At 49.3% G+C, this 17,668-nt stretch overlaps 1 protein-coding gene and 1 pseudogene across 5 annotated transcripts in view; both read left to right on the plus strand.

The window, feature by feature from the left end:
* Positions 1–17,290, plus strand: part of PHKA2 (phosphorylase kinase regulatory subunit alpha 2) — a 74,008-nt gene extending 56,718 nt beyond the window's left edge. For 3 of the 5 annotated variants that reach the window (XM_039852312.1, XM_039852315.1, XM_039852311.1), the window contains 14 exons: positions 1,015–1,103; positions 2,111–2,244; positions 2,650–2,806; positions 3,666–3,745; positions 3,944–4,022; positions 4,112–4,241; positions 4,792–4,893; positions 7,450–7,568; positions 8,233–8,262; positions 9,743–9,796; positions 11,555–11,725; positions 13,849–13,902; positions 14,603–14,803; positions 15,361–17,290. In XM_039852312.1, coding sequence (XP_039708246.1) covers positions 1,015–1,103; positions 2,111–2,244; positions 2,650–2,806; positions 3,666–3,745; positions 3,944–4,022; positions 4,112–4,241; positions 4,792–4,893; positions 7,450–7,568; positions 8,233–8,262; positions 9,743–9,796; positions 11,555–11,725; positions 13,849–13,902; positions 14,603–14,803; positions 15,361–15,531 — 1,571 coding nt within the window. In that variant the 3' untranslated portion in view covers positions 15,532–17,290. The remainder of the gene's footprint in view (positions 1–1,014; positions 1,104–2,110; positions 2,245–2,649; positions 2,807–3,665; positions 3,746–3,943; positions 4,023–4,111; positions 4,242–4,791; positions 4,894–7,449; positions 7,569–8,232; positions 8,263–9,742; positions 9,797–11,554; positions 11,726–13,848; positions 13,903–14,602; positions 14,804–15,360) is intronic. The other 2 variants (XM_039852313.1, XM_039852314.1) reach the window with 2 other exon arrangements.
* Positions 6,983–7,098, plus strand: LOC120594328 (uncharacterized; annotated as a pseudogene).
* Positions 17,291–17,668: the final 378 nt, after the last annotated feature.

Genomic DNA, 17,668 nt, shown 5'->3' on the forward strand with positions numbered 1-17,668 from the left:
GTCAGAGGGAACGAGGCAGTTGCCAAGCTGTGTGGAGTTGAGGAAGACATCTAGGGAACTCAGTGCTACCCACACAGCTTCTCCCCCATCTTCCTCATTTTGGACAACACCATGGGACCTCCAGTTGCAGAGGTACATAGTATAGCGAGCTCCTGAGACTTCTGAGGATGCTCTGATGTAAATCTGACTGGTTCTTGGTTTTCCCTTCTGCAGACTTGGGGTTTGGTTGCCTTGTGTAAGGTAAATTAGTTATCTTTTGTCTGTCAGCTTTCTCACTTCCAAAATGTTGTTACTATTGTCTTCTCCTTTTCCCTAATCTTGAGAATTTGTCTTTTTAAACATTTTTTTTTCCTATAGTGTTAGAGGGGGTTTGAGCAGAAGTGAAATTTAAATGTGTGTTTGATTCACTAGTATAACCTAGAGGTCTATAAATACCTTTAAAATATGCTTCATCTTTACCTTGACAACTTCCTATTTTCCCAAGATGATATGATATAGCCTGGAAGACACAAATGGCTGAATGAATAAATATTGATAATAATTAACACCCAAAGGTAGTTTAAAAGCAGAAGCCTTAATGCCCAGCAGTGGCAAAGTGAAGCACATACTGGACAGGAAGCCCAGACACCTTGATTATGAGAAGGCCCGTGACCTTGGACAAATGGTCTACCCTCTCCGATTCTCAGTTTCCTTATCTGAAAGAAAAGGAGGTCGGGCTCAATCATTTCTAAGGCTCCTTCCAGTCCTAAGATGCTACGCAATTTTCCCTGAATTCTAAGACGGAAAATTGAAATTCAGCCCCTTAAATCAAGATCCATCTCCTGCTCATTTCTTCTTTCCAGATTTAGCACATGATGTGGCTACATGATAAATACTTGTTGAAATTAAACTAAATAAGTAATCTTCCCTTTAGTTGGTTTATACTAAATAAGGAGTAGTCACCATACCTCTTAAAAGAAGTATTTTATTCTTCCTCCTCTTCAAGAGAATTCTCTTTATTCTTTTGTTTTCCAGTTGTTCCCATGACTCTGCCAACTAAAGTTCTAAGTGCCCACCGTAAATCACTAAATCTTGTTGATTCTCCTCAGCCACTCCTAAAAAAGGTAAAGTATTTAGAATCATTTTTTTAAGCGTACTGTTCTTCGATGATAGTATAGTACCAAGAACTCTTTTAAGTGGTTAAACTTAAAAGAAAGAACATATTTCTTGATATCCAGGACTTTTAGGGTTAGAAGTTCTGGGTGTCGATGTGAAACTCCTGACTTAGCTGTCTGGAATCTGCTCTGTGTCAGTGTGCACACCGAATTTGATGCAGACCTTTGTGTTTTACATGTAGGAAAAGGCTACTGACTTTCTGCCTACTCCTCAGAATCTGTGTCGCACCAGAGGAAATAAGCTAGCTCACTGCCTGGCCCTGTCCTGTCTGTGCCAGCCAGCCAAGATGGGCTACTTGCAGAGCAGCGTACAAAACTAGAAAAAAATTCCTCAGGAGAATAAATCCAAGGGTATTCCCGACTGGTTCCCATAATTTGTTATTTTATCCAGAAATCCTGGTTGATTTTATCCCACGTGACTAGAAAGATTCAGCTTCTACTGGAGAATATTTTAACCTATGCTCAGTTTTTGGTTGTTTAAAAGTCACGTACTTTTTGTGTTTGCTTTGTTTTCAAAAAAATATTTTATCGAAGTACAACATATACAGAGAAAAGTGTATAAAGTATAAGTATTGATAAGTGATGACTTATGATCGAGCCAAAAGACACAGGTAAATGACCAGCCACTCTGTGCCTCTCCCAGGCACTCCCTCTCTCTCCACTCCAAAGATAACTAACTGCTAGCATAGGTTCAATACCAGAGGTTAGTTTTGCCTGTTTTTGAACTTTGCATAAATAAAACTTACACATGTTTGAGCCTGTTCAGTCCAGTCTCTTGCAAACATTGACTAGCACAGTGATTCACCGGTCAGAAATAGTAAAGCATACAAATAAAAAAGCTGCAAAAGATTTACCGAAACCCTGGAGCACACACAGCACAGCAGGAGTTCCAAAACCAGGCTGGTGCGTCTCTTCGTTCACCCCTCTCCCCTGCTTTTCGGCTTTTGTGTGACCAGACCCCTGAAGATGAATTCAAGTGGCCCAGAGATGACCATGGTGACGTAGACTGTGAGAAGCTGGTCGAGCAGCTGAAAGACTGTTCGAACCTACAGGACCAAGCTGACATTCTATACATTCTGTATGTGGTAAGGTAAGTTTCTGGTCTTCACTCGACCAAGCTTTCCCCATCCTCTTGGACTCTATGTCCTAGTCTTCTTGGCTTTCCAGCCAGCCAGGTCATGATTCTGTTCACCCAGATTGCCCGTGAACAGACTCCCATCCCCTTCTCTGCCCACTCATGCTGGCCTCCCAGGATGTGAAGGCTGTGTGAGGCCAGGATCTCACCGTTTCCTGGTGCTAGGCTTCTGTTTCACATAGACAAAGGGATGCTTTGGTAAGACACAATCCTCTCACGAGGCTCAGAGGCACTGGGCGGGCCGAGCCCTTGGCAGAGTGCGCGGTGATTCATTCCCCTCCCTGTCAAGTGAGCCCTGCACGAGAACCCAGCCTGCAAACATTCTGGGCCTTACTTCTGGGGTTTCCTATCTCTCCACAGGGGCCCCGACTGGGACACAAATCTTTCCGGACAGCATAGGGTGACCGTTCACAACCTCCTCAGCGAGCTCTATGGGAAAGCCGGCCTGAACCAGGAGTGGGGTTTGATTCGCTACATCTCTGGCCTGCTCAGGAAGAAAGTAGAGGTGCTGGCCGAGGTCAGAGCCACTGTCCATCTGTCTTTTCTAACCCCATGCCCTCTTCCTGTTATGAAAGACAGAGGAAAGCACTTCTTTGTGAAGGATACCAGTTATTTCAACATAGAAATGGAGCGGGCCCTTCTCTCCTGACCTTCCACTGCCCTTGGAAGGCGAGCAGAGGAAATGAAAGTGAACTTGATTAGTTTTGTTCTTTCTTAGCTGCAGAAAAAGGTTTACCAAGAAATCAAACAAAAACGCTCGGTGGCCTGCCATTCTCATAAACAGCGTTCTTATTTCTGTACATACACAGTACAATCATTAATATTTTAACCCTCAGGCCCTGCAGAACTCTAGAACCACTTTCTTAGATATTAAAGTTCAGTGTTATGGTAAGGCAATGGTATTTATTATACCTGAATAATGGGGACACTGACAATTTAGGGCTAATATAGTCATTAACCCTTAACATTGGTATCTTAGGACTCACGACAGCCCATCCCCCTTGTGGTGTATCAGGGAATCCTATGTGTTTCCTACAGTGGATGGGCATTAAATACCCACTAACGGGCCTTGCACAGCCAGGGCCAGGCCTAGGGCCACATATTTGGGGACTCAGAGATCACAGGGACCCAGCCCTGCCTGATCGTTCAGTCTGGGGTCTCTGTATAAATTTTTCAAATAAATGGCAACATGGTTCATAAAGTTCGTAAAGGTAAATTTGTAATCTTATTGGCAGTACCCTTCCCCTTTGGCTTTGCTAATCTCTCTTCCTCCTTCCCTCTCTCCCTATGTCCCCCTCTCCCTCTCTCTGTCTCCCTCCCTCCTTCCCTCTCTTTCTCTCTCCCTCTCTCCCTCATCCTTTCTCCTGAATAAGTAGGCCTGCACAGACCTGCTGTCACACCAGAAGCAGCTCACAGTGGGCCTACCTCCAGAGCCCCGGGAGAAAATCATCTCTGCGTAAGTCTTCAGCCCGGGGCCTCAGGTTGTGGGGCCATGGGGAAAACATCAGTGCCATCCACTGTTCCAGAAGAGGGTCTTTTTAAATATACTGTCACTCGGGAGCTTCTGACAAGGAAATAAGTATCTTCCATGGAGGGCAAGGAGGGACTGCTTAGGCATCTTTCATGGTATTTATGTCCCGATGCTCCTTCCTAGGCCTCTTCCCCCCGAGGAGCTCACTGAACTCATCTACGAAGCCAGCGGGCAGGACATCAGCATCGCTGTTCTCACACAGGTCAGCTGGCCAGGGAGGGGCAGGGCTGCAGGGGCCTCTGCCACCACCCGGTCTCTGAAAACGCTTGTCTCCATGTGTGTCTGTGTCAGGAGATCGTGGTCTACCTGGCCATGTACGTCAGGGCACAGCCCAGCCTCTTTGTGGAGATGCTCAGGCTCCGGATCGGACTGATCATTCAAGTGATGGCCACGGAGCTGGCACGGAGCCTGAACTGTTCAGGTGCGAAGCACAGGCGGACCCTCCGGCGGCTCCCTCAGCACCCACTCCCTCTCCCGGGGAGCTCTGTCCTGGGGACCCCCACCCAAATATTCTGGAACCCAGGCTTCTGAGCCTTTGAGTGTATTCCCGCTCTACCAGGTTCTCTCGTGTGGATGTAACTTCCCTCAGGCCACCCAGCACAGGGTGTCGAATTTCTTGTCAGGGAGAATGAGGCGCTAGAATCTTCTGCCCTGCTCCTGACATCTGAGTTCCTTACTGTAGCTCCTTGCAGTACAATGTCATCCACCATTTAATAACACCTTCACTGGGAGAAATCCTACCAACTGAAATGCGTAAATCAATTGAAAATGCAGTCCGACATGGGGATTATTACAGCATGAGGAATGGGCATCTGGGAGTTAATAACACACAACTTAAACAGTAGCATTTAGAATCACCAAGGCTCAGTACATTTCAGCCCTGAAGCAGTGATGAGGTAATCCCAAACTCTATGTTCACCTGTCACCAGCCTTGTGTTTGAGACACTTACAGGGTATTTATTTGTTTTTAGGAGAGGAGGCTTCTGAAAGTTTGATGAACCTCAGCCCTTTTGATATGAAGAATCTCCTGCATCATATTCTTAGTGGAAAAGAGTTTGGCGTTGAAAGAAGCGGTAAGTAAATGCTTATTTTATGTCTGCGGGGAGGGGACCACAGAGGGCCTGACTGACATGTCCAGTATCACCGGGAACTGCCTCATTTATGTACAGATCGACATCAGTAATTGCGATTTGGGACATAATGTATGAGGGTAAGGTTTCTACTTTACCGAGATGGACAGGGTCTAGGTGCAAGGTTCCGACTTGTCAGGTTGTGTGACCCCTCATAGGCTTGCCGAGAGAGCTGTGGCCCGACGTGGGCGTGGGCGCCCCCGACTGCCTTCCTCCGTCTGCCAGGTCCAGGTCCCATCACTCGTGCACCAGTTTTGGGAGGGATGAGATAACTAGGGAGGTGTCAGGATGAAAGGGCTCTTTTCCGATCACCTGAGTGTCCCACCTTTGGTTTGGACAGAAGCATCCTAAACCAGACCCAGGCCCTCTTCATGGGACCAAGAGAAGAGCCCTCTGCAACCTCACAGCACTGAGGTTGCGAACTGAGTGAGTTCGCTTGGTCCCCACGTGGCCCGCTCAGTTCGTATCTGTGCCGGAACCCTGTTTGCAGTGCTAGGAAGGATAATCGCCCAAGTCCTGGCAGAATTCTGTTCTCAAATGCTCCCTAATTATAATTGAAGCAATTATCATTTCTCCTCGTAATAAAGCAAAATGATTTACAAATACATTTGTTCATTTATTTCATGAAGCCAAAGAAATGCAGTGTGGGATGTCATTCTTTTTATTTCATAAGAAGGGCACAGAGTACTTCGTGTTTTTCCCCAGAGTGCACGCCAGTCGGCTAACAAAGACGGCATCGTGCAGTCAGGTGTGTCGGGTGGCTTTCCTCCCTTCCTGGAGCAGGAGCACTCAAGATCTTTTTCTAAAAGTAATTTTCAGCTCTTTCAAATGCACAGTCCTTGAAATGTAAATATACAAGATAAATATTTAATGTGTTCTGCTCATCAAAATAATATACATGCTTTGACACAGATAATGACTAAAAATCTGTTGTTAGATATAAAGCTATAGGTGCTTATAAAACTAGGAACACAGTAATGTCACTTGAAAGCCATAAATATGTCTAATTGCAAGCAATGGCAGAAGAAGTCCTGTCTTTTGACAGATAACATCATTTGTTAATTGTCCTTTGTAATTGTCCGATTTTTATAAGCTAGGAAACTCAAGTAGTCTTAGAATTTTGATGAAATCCTGAGATGTCTTAGATAAATATTACCAGCTAGCTCCTACCCCATTCAGGCCCCACTACAGAGTACCAGACCACTTTGGCTTCTGTCTTCCACTTTCTTGGTGTCCTCCCTACCCCTCTGGCTAATCATTGTGCTTCCTTTGTGGGTTCCTCCCCCTCTGCTGTCTTTTAAATGTTAGTGTCCCCCGGTTCCTTATTTGTCTCTACTCCCCTGGGCAGTGTGCTCCACTCCCATGGCTTCAGCGGTGGGTTGGGTAGGAGGGCAGGGCGTGCAAGGGATGCTGCCTAAGGGAGTAACCTTTGCGCTGGGCCTGCAGAAGGAAAGGTTGTATGGGGCAGTGGGGAGCAGGTGGGATGGGAGGGAGCAGCATATGCAAATGCCCAGCACCATGTGGCCGGCCTGGAGTGGAGAGCTAAGAAGAACAGGTGGGGCTCAGGTCCGTAGAGATTTCTGTGCCTCTGGGAGGATTGATTGGGCCTTATCCTGAGGACAAAGCTAGGCTGGGAAGGATTCTAAGTGGGCAATGACATGATCACACTTGCCTTTTAGAATGATCACTGTAACCACAGTGTGGAGAACTGGTTAGTGGGGGAAGGGCCGCCAACAGGTGGGAGTCCCGAGGCTGCTGCGGCAGGTAGGAAGTGAGATGATGGAGGCCTCCCTGCCCCTTCTGTGATGGCAGCAGTGCACTGACCCGCAGGCAGCCACGTCTTCTCCACCTCCAGCCCTTGATCGGCTTGTTCTCCCAGGACTTCCCTTTTCAGCCCCAAGGCCCCTTAGTTGTCCGGTCTGTTTTCTATAAGGAAGATGTCCTGGACGTGGTTCCATAGTGTAGCAGTTAGCAAATCTGCTTTACAAGCAGAAGGTCCTGGGTTCACGCCCCAGTGGAGCCAAAGTCCGTGGTCTACGGTCATGCCACCCTGAACAAGCCCAATGTCTGATCTCGGAAGCTAAGCAGGGCCGGGCCCCGATAGTACTTGGATGGGAGACCACCTAGGAAGACCAGGTGCTGTGGGCATAAATAATAAAATTTAAAAAAGGAATATGTCCTTTTAGAGACATAAAAATTTATTTTTTAAAAAAACATCCAGCTTAGGAAAGGGTTTTACGGCCACTCAGTGTTTTCTGCATGCTGCTTAAACAATGTTCACTTTCATCTGTTCAGTCAAACGCGTACTGAACCCAGGCTGTGCAACGTGGACAGTTCCCGGTGCTGAACATCACTGGCTGGGTAGATGAGGCCTCCTCTGATGGAGTTTATAATCGAGTGGGAAAGAGAAACATGGATAAAAATAAGAACATTGCACGTATTCCTTGCTCAAAGCTGATGCTGTATAGTTTCTAAGAACTGCGTGTGTTTCCCCTCCAGTGCGGCCTATCCATTCCTCTACATCCAGCCCTGCCATCTCCATCCATGAGGTGGGACATACTGGAGTCACCAAAACGGAGAGGAGTGGCATTAACAGGCTGAGAAGTGAGATGAAACAGGTAAGACGAGCTCTCAGCAATAGCAGCAGCAATGCAGGGAGAGAAGTGGTTTTCCTACCTGGGCTCACCTTGGAAAGTGATAGAATCCCAGAGCACGCAGTGTGTAGCACGCTCTTTGTAGAGGATGTGAGACCCCATTTGTCCTGGAATCTGAACATACCCTGTATCCAGTAGAGTCATACAAACAAGTAACTGAATCATCTCTCCGTCATATGTACCCTCCGATCACATAGCCAGAGGAATCCAGATATAGAATGGCATGGTCCTGATACCTGTATTTTCCACCAGCCACAGGTGTCTCTTTTTTTTGTTTAGTTTTATTTAATTCACATAAATTCCTTCTGAACTGACCCCACAGGACTGCAAGTCAGCAGCTTTCCAGTCCTAATGTGTTGGTAATATACTACTAGGACTTGACCGTGATGTCCAGTAGAAAAGAGAATTTCCTTCTAACTATGACCTGCAGTGGGAAAAGGCCCTTGGATTTTCTTCTCCATTGCAAAGGATGGCCCGCTAGATCGAGTCCGTGAGGCACTAATGGGTCACGCCCTGCATTTGGACCAGTGCTTCCCTGCGTTGTCCAGAGGGTGACAGAAGTAGCAGGACAGGCATCCTTCATTTGAAACTGGTTTATGTTTATTTCCTGATGTATTTTTACTTTCAGATGACTAGGCGATTTAGTGCTGATGAACAGGTGAAACATCTTTGTCTTGTTTTGTCCTTTATTGTGCGCTTCATATTCTTTCTTCCTTGAATGTGGAAAGCAAGGCTGTGAATACAGAGTCTGAATGTGTGGAGAACTGTCCCGCCCATGAAACAGGCTTGGGTGGAGGTAACCCCGCAGCTGTGGCAGGCAGTCCCGGGGACAAGCAGAGTGCTGGGCTCGAAAGCGGGAGAAATGGCCTTGCCCCGTTCTTTTAAGCAAAATCCATTTATCAGACTTGGGTTTTGCAGGATACTTTGTGAAAGACATGGTCTCGGGCTGTGCCTTGGTAGGAATTTCTGTTCAAAAAAAGGGACATAAATAGGGAAAAGTAAAATGTGGTCATTGATTATATTGGTAGAAAGAATACTGCTATTTCTTTTCCCAGATTGCCTGGGGCGGGGAGGCGGGTATTTAACCCTGGAAGGAAAAAAAAAAAACATTAAGAATACCGTTCTTTCATATCACCCTCGTGCCATGCTTCCTCTTCCTTTCTTGCAGAAAATTAGAGTCACATTCCTAATGATTTAATGTCTCCATGACGAGGGAGCATAGAGGAATTGTATAATGACACGCAGGCTCTCTATGTTGTCCCAGGGTAAAACACACGTGCTATCTCATTTGAATTTATGTTCTTTCCAAGTAAAGAACAGACTTTCCAAATATGTTCCTTTGCCAGCCACTCGGTGGCACCATCCCTCTGGTTACCCGCGTCCCCATGGTGGCTGCCCGAGGGGAATATGGGTGGCTCCTTCCATCTCCATTTAATGTTGTTGTTCTTGCATGTTATGAGAACGAAATGAACACCTTTCTTCTTCGATGGGTTTAGATTCAGTTAGCCAGTACAAGTTTTACATTTGGCCACTTCCATCAAGGAAATACATTTTCTCTGTCCAAAATTTAATAGAGGCCATGGCATCTTAAATTTCTATTCACTTTTGCAAGCACACCGTGTGTGGCTGCGTGTGTGTGTGCTCAGGCACCATCCCCATGCAAGTTACGGGTACATTCTAGATTTATAGATGAAGAAATACTTATTTGGCCAAAGGTCATCAGCCTGATCTTATTAGCTCATTTAACAAACGTGTACTGAATGCCAGTAGGTACTAGATGCTAGACGCTGGTTATGGGTATTTTGTTGCTCTCTGTAGATTTTCACAACTCTTAACATAAAAGATTAGCATTTCATGGCTATGACTTTGGAAAATAAATTGGGTCCCGACTTGATGGAGCACCGTCACATATGACTAGAACATGGTACCATTTCATACCAAGAGAAAGGGCATTTCCCAAGTTCACTGCCCTGCCAGTCTCGAGGGCTGTTTGCCTGGTTGGCGAGTGAGAACTGTCTGCCCACATCCTCTGCACCTTCTTTCCATGGGTGCTTTCCTGTATTGTTCTGTATTCCTCCTCTCTGCTATGTCCTTTGGTGTCACTGCACATAACTGAATGGACTCTCTTTGTCTCGTAGCTCTTTTCTGTGAGCCAGACCGTGTCCAGCAGTGCACATTCCTCCAAGTCTATGGTAAACCATTGTCCTCGCCGCCGCCTCCTTGTTTGTGATGCCTTAATCTTCTTGTTGCCCTTCTCGTGCTCCCACCTCATCCTTAACTCCCGAAGACTTGAACAGATTTAAGTGTTTCCATTTGACTGTCAGTATGAGGAGAATCTAGAAAGAAAGCCAAGAAGTTCTTGAACTGAGCTTTGTTTGTCCAGGAGCTTCTGGAACCTTTGAGGCATTGGTTCTGTGCCTTTCTATTGAGCCACGGTGGTGAACCGTTACCCGCACGTGCTGATTTATTAACGCCGTGTGCTCATAATGCCCCTGCTTGCCGTGAGGCCTCAGACCACGTGGAGTGTTCGAATTGCAGAGGCAAGTCTGAATCTTCCTCCCGAAATGAGGAGAAAACCAGCTGAGTCATTGATGAGTGCAGCTGTAATTACTTTTATTTGTGTCTAATTGTTGCTGTATTTAAATGGCAGTAATGAGCCCAATGGAATAACCCAGACTAACAGTCTTTTCAAAATAAGATCTGATGAAGTTAAAATGAGTCCATGGAGAACACTTCTGCCTCCTGCCCTGCTAGCATGCTTAACATTTGGATTTCATTCTCAAACCTTTAAATTTGATGTTGCACATCGAAAAATGAAAGTGCCAAATAGCCCAGAACAAAGATAATGTGTAGTGATGAAGGTTATTCCTTTCCGACCTGGCAACCATAGGCTTAGAATCCATCCACCGGAAGAAGGCAGGCCTGTGGCCTTGGCCTGTCGGCTGCTGTGGGGCGGGAGGCCACATTCAGGCCTGGTCCCCAAGCCCTCACTGGGAGCCTCTCAGAGCTGCGTCAGGAGAGGAGATGGGCAGGATTTGATGCCTCCTCACCTTTTCTTCAGCAAAGCATGTGCTCCCGGCTCAGAGGAACCCATTACCCCAAATGAGGATAAAGCCCTATGCTGAGAACAGGCAGAGTAGAGAGCAGATAGAAAAGGATAGATGGATGTACCATACTCTCTGAGGTCCCCACTACTAAATGTGGATCCCCAGCCTTTTTGTTTTTGGCTCTGGACCCTCCCCCACCTGCCCCACCCCCACTCCGTGTTACGTGTTCTGTTCTCTGTGGCATCTGCACTATGGGGAGGTGACCAGCACTTCTCTGTGGCACTGCAGAAGTAGGCACTTTGGCATTTGTCTCCTTGGGCTGTGGTGCCTCTGGGGGACTCCCCTGCTCTGAGGGCCCTCCAGCATCAATGCCAGAAGGCCTTCGCAGTGACAGCTGGCACTTCCCCCCAGCACTTACCACCAGCTAGGCATGGTCTGGGGGTTTTCTATGTCTTCATTCAGCCAGTGCTCCGAGGCAGCTCCCTGAAGCAGGTCCTACTGTGTCCCCAATGTGCAGATGAGGCTGAGGCCCGGAGCTACCGTCAGGGTCAGGGACTCCCGCAGCTAGCGTTGAGCTGAGATTCGCCGCTGACTGCGGGACCTGCACCCTTACCCGCTCGGCCTCCTGCTCAGGTCAGGATCCCTCCTGCCGCGCTACCTCATGGGGCTGGGGAGAGTGCACGGAAACAAGTTTAGGAACCAGGCCAGTGCGGCAGAGAGTTAATCCAGCTTCGAGAAATGGCCAAGGTCGAATCAAAGAACCGTCTTCCTCTCTGGGCAATTAATGATCTGGTGTTTGGACTAGTTCGCTGAGCTGTTGCTGAGCTGTCCTTCGTGATGGCCAGCACACCTCTGTGGCGCTAGCTATGAGCTTCTGAAGGCCATGCGCTATCTGTCTTGCAGAGGTCCAGCACCCCATCCTCGCCCACTGGCACATCATCATCAGACTCAGGCGGTCATCACATTGGCTGGGGGGAGCGGCAGGGTCAGTGGCTGCGCAGGAGAAGGCTGGACGGGGCTATCAACAGGGTACCCGTGGGATTCTACCAGAAGGTGTGGAAGATCCTTCAGAAGGTGAGCTTGGCCACTGTGTTGCATTCTGCATTCCCTGGGGCTGGACGACATATACTCCCAGAGAAATGAACCAACCCCACTTTCTCCTTTTGTGAGGCGTGTTGCATGTGGCTGTAGAGCAAGCCAGCACACAGTCCCCAACCCTTGGTAGCTCACAGGCTAGAGCAGGGTTTCTCTACCTTGGCACCAGTGACGGATGGGACTGTGAAATTCTTTGTCGTGGGGACTGTCCTCTGCATTGTGAGATGTTAAGCAACATGCCTGGCCTCACCCACTAGATGCCAGTAGCACCCCCTCCCCCAGTTGTGACAACCGAAAATGTCTCCAAACATTGCCAACTTTTCCTTGGGCTGCAAATCACCCGTTGTTGAAAACTAGTGGCTAGAACCACAGCAAGTAAGATAAGGTGGCAGGCCAGGTTGTGTGGGGCCATGTTTGACATTTTAGTAACTTAGAAAAGTTAGAAGATCGACAAGAACCAGAGAAGGCAGAGAAGGCTTTGGATGAAGGCAGCAAGACATAGAGAGCTCAGAATAGCACGTCCCCACGGCCCTTAGGCTCCTGCACATTCAGGCAGGCGTGGCGTCCCCAAGTTGAGGGACACGATCAAGCGCCTCCATCTGCAGGGCATTGTGTCAGGTCCCGAGGGCAAACAGAAATGGAGAGCTTCCAGTCTGACTCCCTGAAGGCACGAGCCCCACTCACCCTGGGCCGCCTCTTCTTCCCCACCTGGAGGACAGCCATCGGACCAATTTTCCTTAGCCAGCCGCCCACTGCGCCCGTGCCCACCAGACAGGGCCGCGTTGCCCAGCTGCCCGGGGCTGTGAAACTCTCAGCAGAGGTCATCAGAAACAGATGTGAGGTGACAGCCACAGACTGTACTGCATGCACCGAAGTGAAGGAGAGCCCAGCCTGAACGCCTGTTGCCAAGGCGGGGCACGTGGGGGAGCCACGCCCCTTCGCTCTTACACACGCGTTCTGTCTCCCTGCCGCATCAGCCCAGAGCATCCGTGTCTCCCTGAGTCCCACTAGAGCTTGTCTTTTCTCTCGCCTGGAGGGACAGTCTGCCTCAGTTAAAAGCTTCTGTGCAAACCAGGAACCGTTGTCAGGACGGATTTCTTTCCTAAGCTATTTTTGTTAGCTCATTTCACAGGAGAAGAGAGAAAAGTCGGCCCGAAGTAGCACATACGACAGGTCCCTTCCCAAAGCCACAGCACCACTACACTGCAGTATTTCTGCGGTGGGGCTCTGGGCCCATTAGGGGGCCGTTGGCCTCTCTGCCATGTGGGAACCGGGGTCCTCCTGACTGAATTGGGCATGGAGAGGCCACAGTGGTCCCTCTCCCCGTGCAGCTGGGCTCCCGGTCCCCATGCGGGAGCAGAGCCCACAGGGGCCTGTAGTTCTCCATTCTCCACCTCTTGTCAGGAGGCATGAGCATTCGCTGCCACTCTGTCCTCAGCCCCCCAGGGACGGGGTGGGCAGCTGCTGCCAGCCAGGGCACTGGGATTTAGAAGGCAGCCAATTAGACTAGAACAAACTGTTCCTAGAAAATCTCCCCACTCTTCCCAGGGCATCATCACACGCTTCCATCCGGACTCCCACTGGCTCAACACCAAGACACTTTTATTATGAAAAAGCAACACTTTGTATTGAGTCGGCGCTTGATATTTATATACATGGGTGTGCATGTGCGTGTCTGTGCATGTGCTCAAGTTTTTTGTGATTGGTGCTTATTATAGAAATCTCAAAAATAGATGCCTGCAAAGGCACAGAAGTATCACTTTGCCAGCAGGAGCCATGAAAATCTCCCTTTATATGGCCTCAAAGGGGGCCTCTCAGCCAAGTGAAATGTGGAGCTTCCACAGAGGAGGACCCAGCAGCTCCCTGGGGCATTGTTCATGCGAGATCTGAAACATGCCTGCTGGTTCCCTAGAATTGTTCCATGGAAAACACAGCCTGTGGGCAGTGAGAACAGCTCTCTAAAAATAAATGACAGTCTGGCATGTTCCAGCCCTCGTGCAGGTTTCCAGGGCAGAGTGACTTGAGCGTGTGCACATGTGTGCACCCTTGTCGATCACGTTCTGGAATCTGACTAAAATGTGATGTGTGTCTTCTGCCTCCAGTGCCATGGTCTTTCCATCGATGGTTACGTGCTCCCATCCTCAACAACACAAGAGGTACGATGGGGAAAACGCAAACAGCAGCCTGCCACCGTTCCCAGCGAGCGCTGTGTTTCATGGACTTTAATCACTCGTGCTGCTTTCAAATTTCTTACATACACACAGGCCATTTGTAGCATAGGTCTGAGATTTTGGGCCACTCGACCCTCAAATTTTGTGAAGTTTCTTTCCCACGTTGATTAACATCACCTTTTCTCTTTTCCTTCAGAAACAGTGTTTCTGACTGTCAAGGTCTTTAGATTGGCTCCATAAAGGAGAAAAAAGCAAAGCTGCACGCCGCACTCATTAGACCCTCGCGCAGCGTCCCCTGGCCCCTCTTTCCGCTGACAGCAGTCTCCTCCCTATTTTTTTTCCTCTATTCATTCTTTTAAAAATCGATTTTTTAGTTTTTACCCTGCCCGAGGCACTATGCCACATGCCACAGAAACGATGAAGAAAGAAAAATAAGAAGTGGTCCCTGCCCCCTGGAGGTCACAGTCCAGCGGGGTAGGTAAATAAAGCTAGGACAAGGCCAACTCCTCCCAGAGCAGAGCCTTCGGCCTCCTCCAGAGGATTCCTGATGGTGGAAACAGGACAGTGGCCAGAAAGGAGGCAGCATTTCATTTGAGCCCCCAACCCAGTGGGTATTGTGGTCAGCATCAGTGACAGGGTTGTGTCCGTCCTGGCTCACTCCTGACTCTGTGGGTCCCTTCGGCAGATGACCCCACAGGAGATCAAGTTTGCCGTCCACGTGGAGTCGGTGCTCAACCGAGTGCCCCAGCCCGAGTACCGACAGCTGCTGGTGGAGGCCATCATGGTGCTGACGCTGCTCTCAAGCACGGAGATGAACAGCATCGGCGGCATCATTCACGTGGACCAGATTGTGCAGACGGCCAACCAGCTGTTCCTGCAGGACCAGGTAGGTACGCCCGGGCCTGGCCAATCACCGCACAGCCGAGGTGGGGACAGAGGCAGGGTAGCCAGGTTGGCTGGCATTTATCTCTATCGAGGCTGGAGGTTCTATTTCCAATGGGAAGCAGTGTTCGCGAACAAAGAAAATGTCATCACGGATGGTGAAAAATGTCAACCATTTGGTTAGAAAATGGTACAGTGGGCACTTGGGACATCTAAAGACCTTTGGAGATGGACAGGCCCATTTCAGCAGGGGTTTTAGTGTAAATACCACCCTTGCTCATATATGGCCCCAGGTAAACAAAACTACTTTCTCTGCACCTACAGTCTCATTAGGAAAAACCATCCTCTCGTTAGAGTCAGTGATGCCATGCAGACCAGGACATGTGGGAACCCAGTGCAGTGCCCAGAGCAGAGGCCAGTGTCCTCCCCGGGCGCCATCTGCTCTCTTGCCCCGGGCCCCGAGCTCTTCTCTGGGGCCCTGGGCCTCCGGCCCACAGGGTCATCGCAGGGCTACACGAGCACACTCCACTCATCCTTTGCCTCTGCCTTTCCCTGCTGCAGATGTCAATTGGAGCCATGGACACCCTGGAGAAAGACCAAGCCACGGGCATTTGCCACTTCTTTTACGACAGCGCTCCGAGTGGGGCTTATGGGACAATGACCTACCTAACAAAGGCAGTGGCTTCTCATTTGCAGGAATTGCTGCCCAATTCAGGCTGCCAGATGCAATAGTGCCTCAGCGCTCCGAGTCTGTCACTTGCCCCCTTGCCTCATTGGAAACTTCCTTCTGTTCCTCAGAATCCCCCGTGCTGTCACAAAAGCATGTCCTATCAGAAACGCTGGCAAGGAGGAAATTGCAGTGACTGACCTGAAACCAGTATGTATCCAAGCCACAGAAAGAGCCAAAGAATCCTGCGCTCCGCCACGGAGTGGCAAGGGATCATTGTCTGGGTTCATTTTGCTAGGACATTTGTCACAGCATCTGGTCTCCTGGAGCCTGAGGAGGAAGGAATTGGAAACTGGTCTCTTTTGAGCGCAGAGTGAACTGAGAAGCCAGCTTAAATTGGCTCTCACATACAGTTACAAAAATAGGTTCGATGAGCTAGTGCACATCTTAACGATCCTCCAGCAGCAGTAGTTAGACGAGCGGCCCTTGACAAGGGGAGCATCTTAACAGGATGCAGTCTGTGGACCTGTTTACCAAATAGAACAAGTCTGTCTTTCCGTGGAAGTTCGGTTTTCTTGCTCCTTGCTTGCTTTCTTGGCCTCTTGTTGTTAATATATTGGCATAGCTACTTTCATGTGACATAATTCTCTCACCAAGAGGTAGAAAATTGAGTTAACTTTGGCTCATGGTCTTCAAGGATTTTACCCCGGCCGCCCATGAATTAGGGGTTTCTCCTGCCGTCTGCAAAATCCCACATCTTCCAGAATCTAGCAAAATAAAAAACGATGGTGGGGAGGATTAAAATCTTCTTACAGCTGAGCCAACTGTTGTTTGGGGGCTGGAGCAGGCAGGGAGGCCCTCTGGAAGGCCTGTGCCCCCCATCCCACCCCCTACTTGGGGTAACTGCCCTAGCGGGCAAGCGACGAGTACCTTCCTTGAGCTCCAGGGGAACCACGTGACGAGTATGCAGCGCACAAACAATGCTTCTCTGTTATGTTAGAGCCGGGCTGGGGACCGGAGCCCTAATCCTGGATGCGCTGCCACCTTGATGCTCTCAGGTAGGTGTGGTTGGAGGCCTTGAATGTAGAGGAGTGAGGACAAATCCTGACGGGGCAGGGCCTCGCCAGGCTCTTGCCGGTATCCTGGTGGATGGAGTTTCTCTCCAGGCGTTGTCTTCCCTGGGGTGGTGGGAGTCGGGGCTGGGGGAAAAACAGCAACAGGGGAATTGTTTGTTGTATGCGAGGGGAAACTTGGTGGCCGCATGGTGAGCTCTGGCTGGTTAAGAGAAATAGGTTATATTTGTAACAACGTTGCCTCTGAAATGGGAACGCAGCCACTGGATCTTTGCTCGAAAGTTTACGTGAAGGTGGAGAAAGCCAATACTCTAGCTGCTTTGAGGAGACATCACGGTGCCCGGCGTCCCCCAAAGTCAAGATGCAGTACTGGTGGTTATTCTGGAAGCAGAGGGAAGGCCATGTGGCCTCACGTTCCCGATGCTTCCTGCTAAAGAGCCTCTCTTCAATCCAAGCCAAACGCTTTGCCGTTATCCCTGCAAGAGACAGTCTGGAACGCGAGGCTCGGTGTGCTTCCCGGGCTCGGTGGCATATGCAGGCGCCATTCACCTGGGACGTCAATGCCTTTGTTTTCTATTTCTTCGAAACCACAGCACTCTCCTTGCTCAGGTACAGAGTAGTTACGTGAAAGAAAAGGCCCTGGAACCTCTCAGCTTCTGGCCCAGGGGACGTCTGCATTCCCGCTCTCTTCCTTCCCTTCCCTTCTCTCCCCACCCCATTAATGTTGGCATATAAAATCTTTCTTCTCAGATTACTGGATCCTTCCTTTATTTGTCAGTACATGTTGAGAAACTGTTCTCTGTGCCAGGTGTGGAAATACAAAGATAAATGAGACATGACTCGGCGCTCAAGGACCTCACCCCAACGAGGAAGGCCGATGTGAAAAGATGGCCATGCTTTAGTGTAGCAAGGGAGGGCGGGGGTGGCAAGTAAAGAGCTGGATGAAGGGCAGGACCAAGGAGGTGGGGCCTGCCCGGAGCACAGGCAGTGATGGGGCACATCCCAGCGACAGCGTGGGTGCCATGCCCCTGAGCTCCTGCAGTTCCCCAGAGCCTTCCTGTCCGTGCCCCATCTCCCCTGGGAAGTCTGCTCCCATTTGCCCCTGAGGATCCAGGGGGGTCTTAGACAC

The sequence above is a fragment of the Pteropus medius genome, unplaced genomic scaffold, assembly GCF_902729225.1.
Source record: "Pteropus medius unplaced genomic scaffold, Ma_sr-lr_union100, whole genome shotgun sequence".
NCBI classification, from domain to species: Eukaryota; Metazoa; Chordata; class Mammalia; order Chiroptera; family Pteropodidae; genus Pteropus; species Pteropus medius.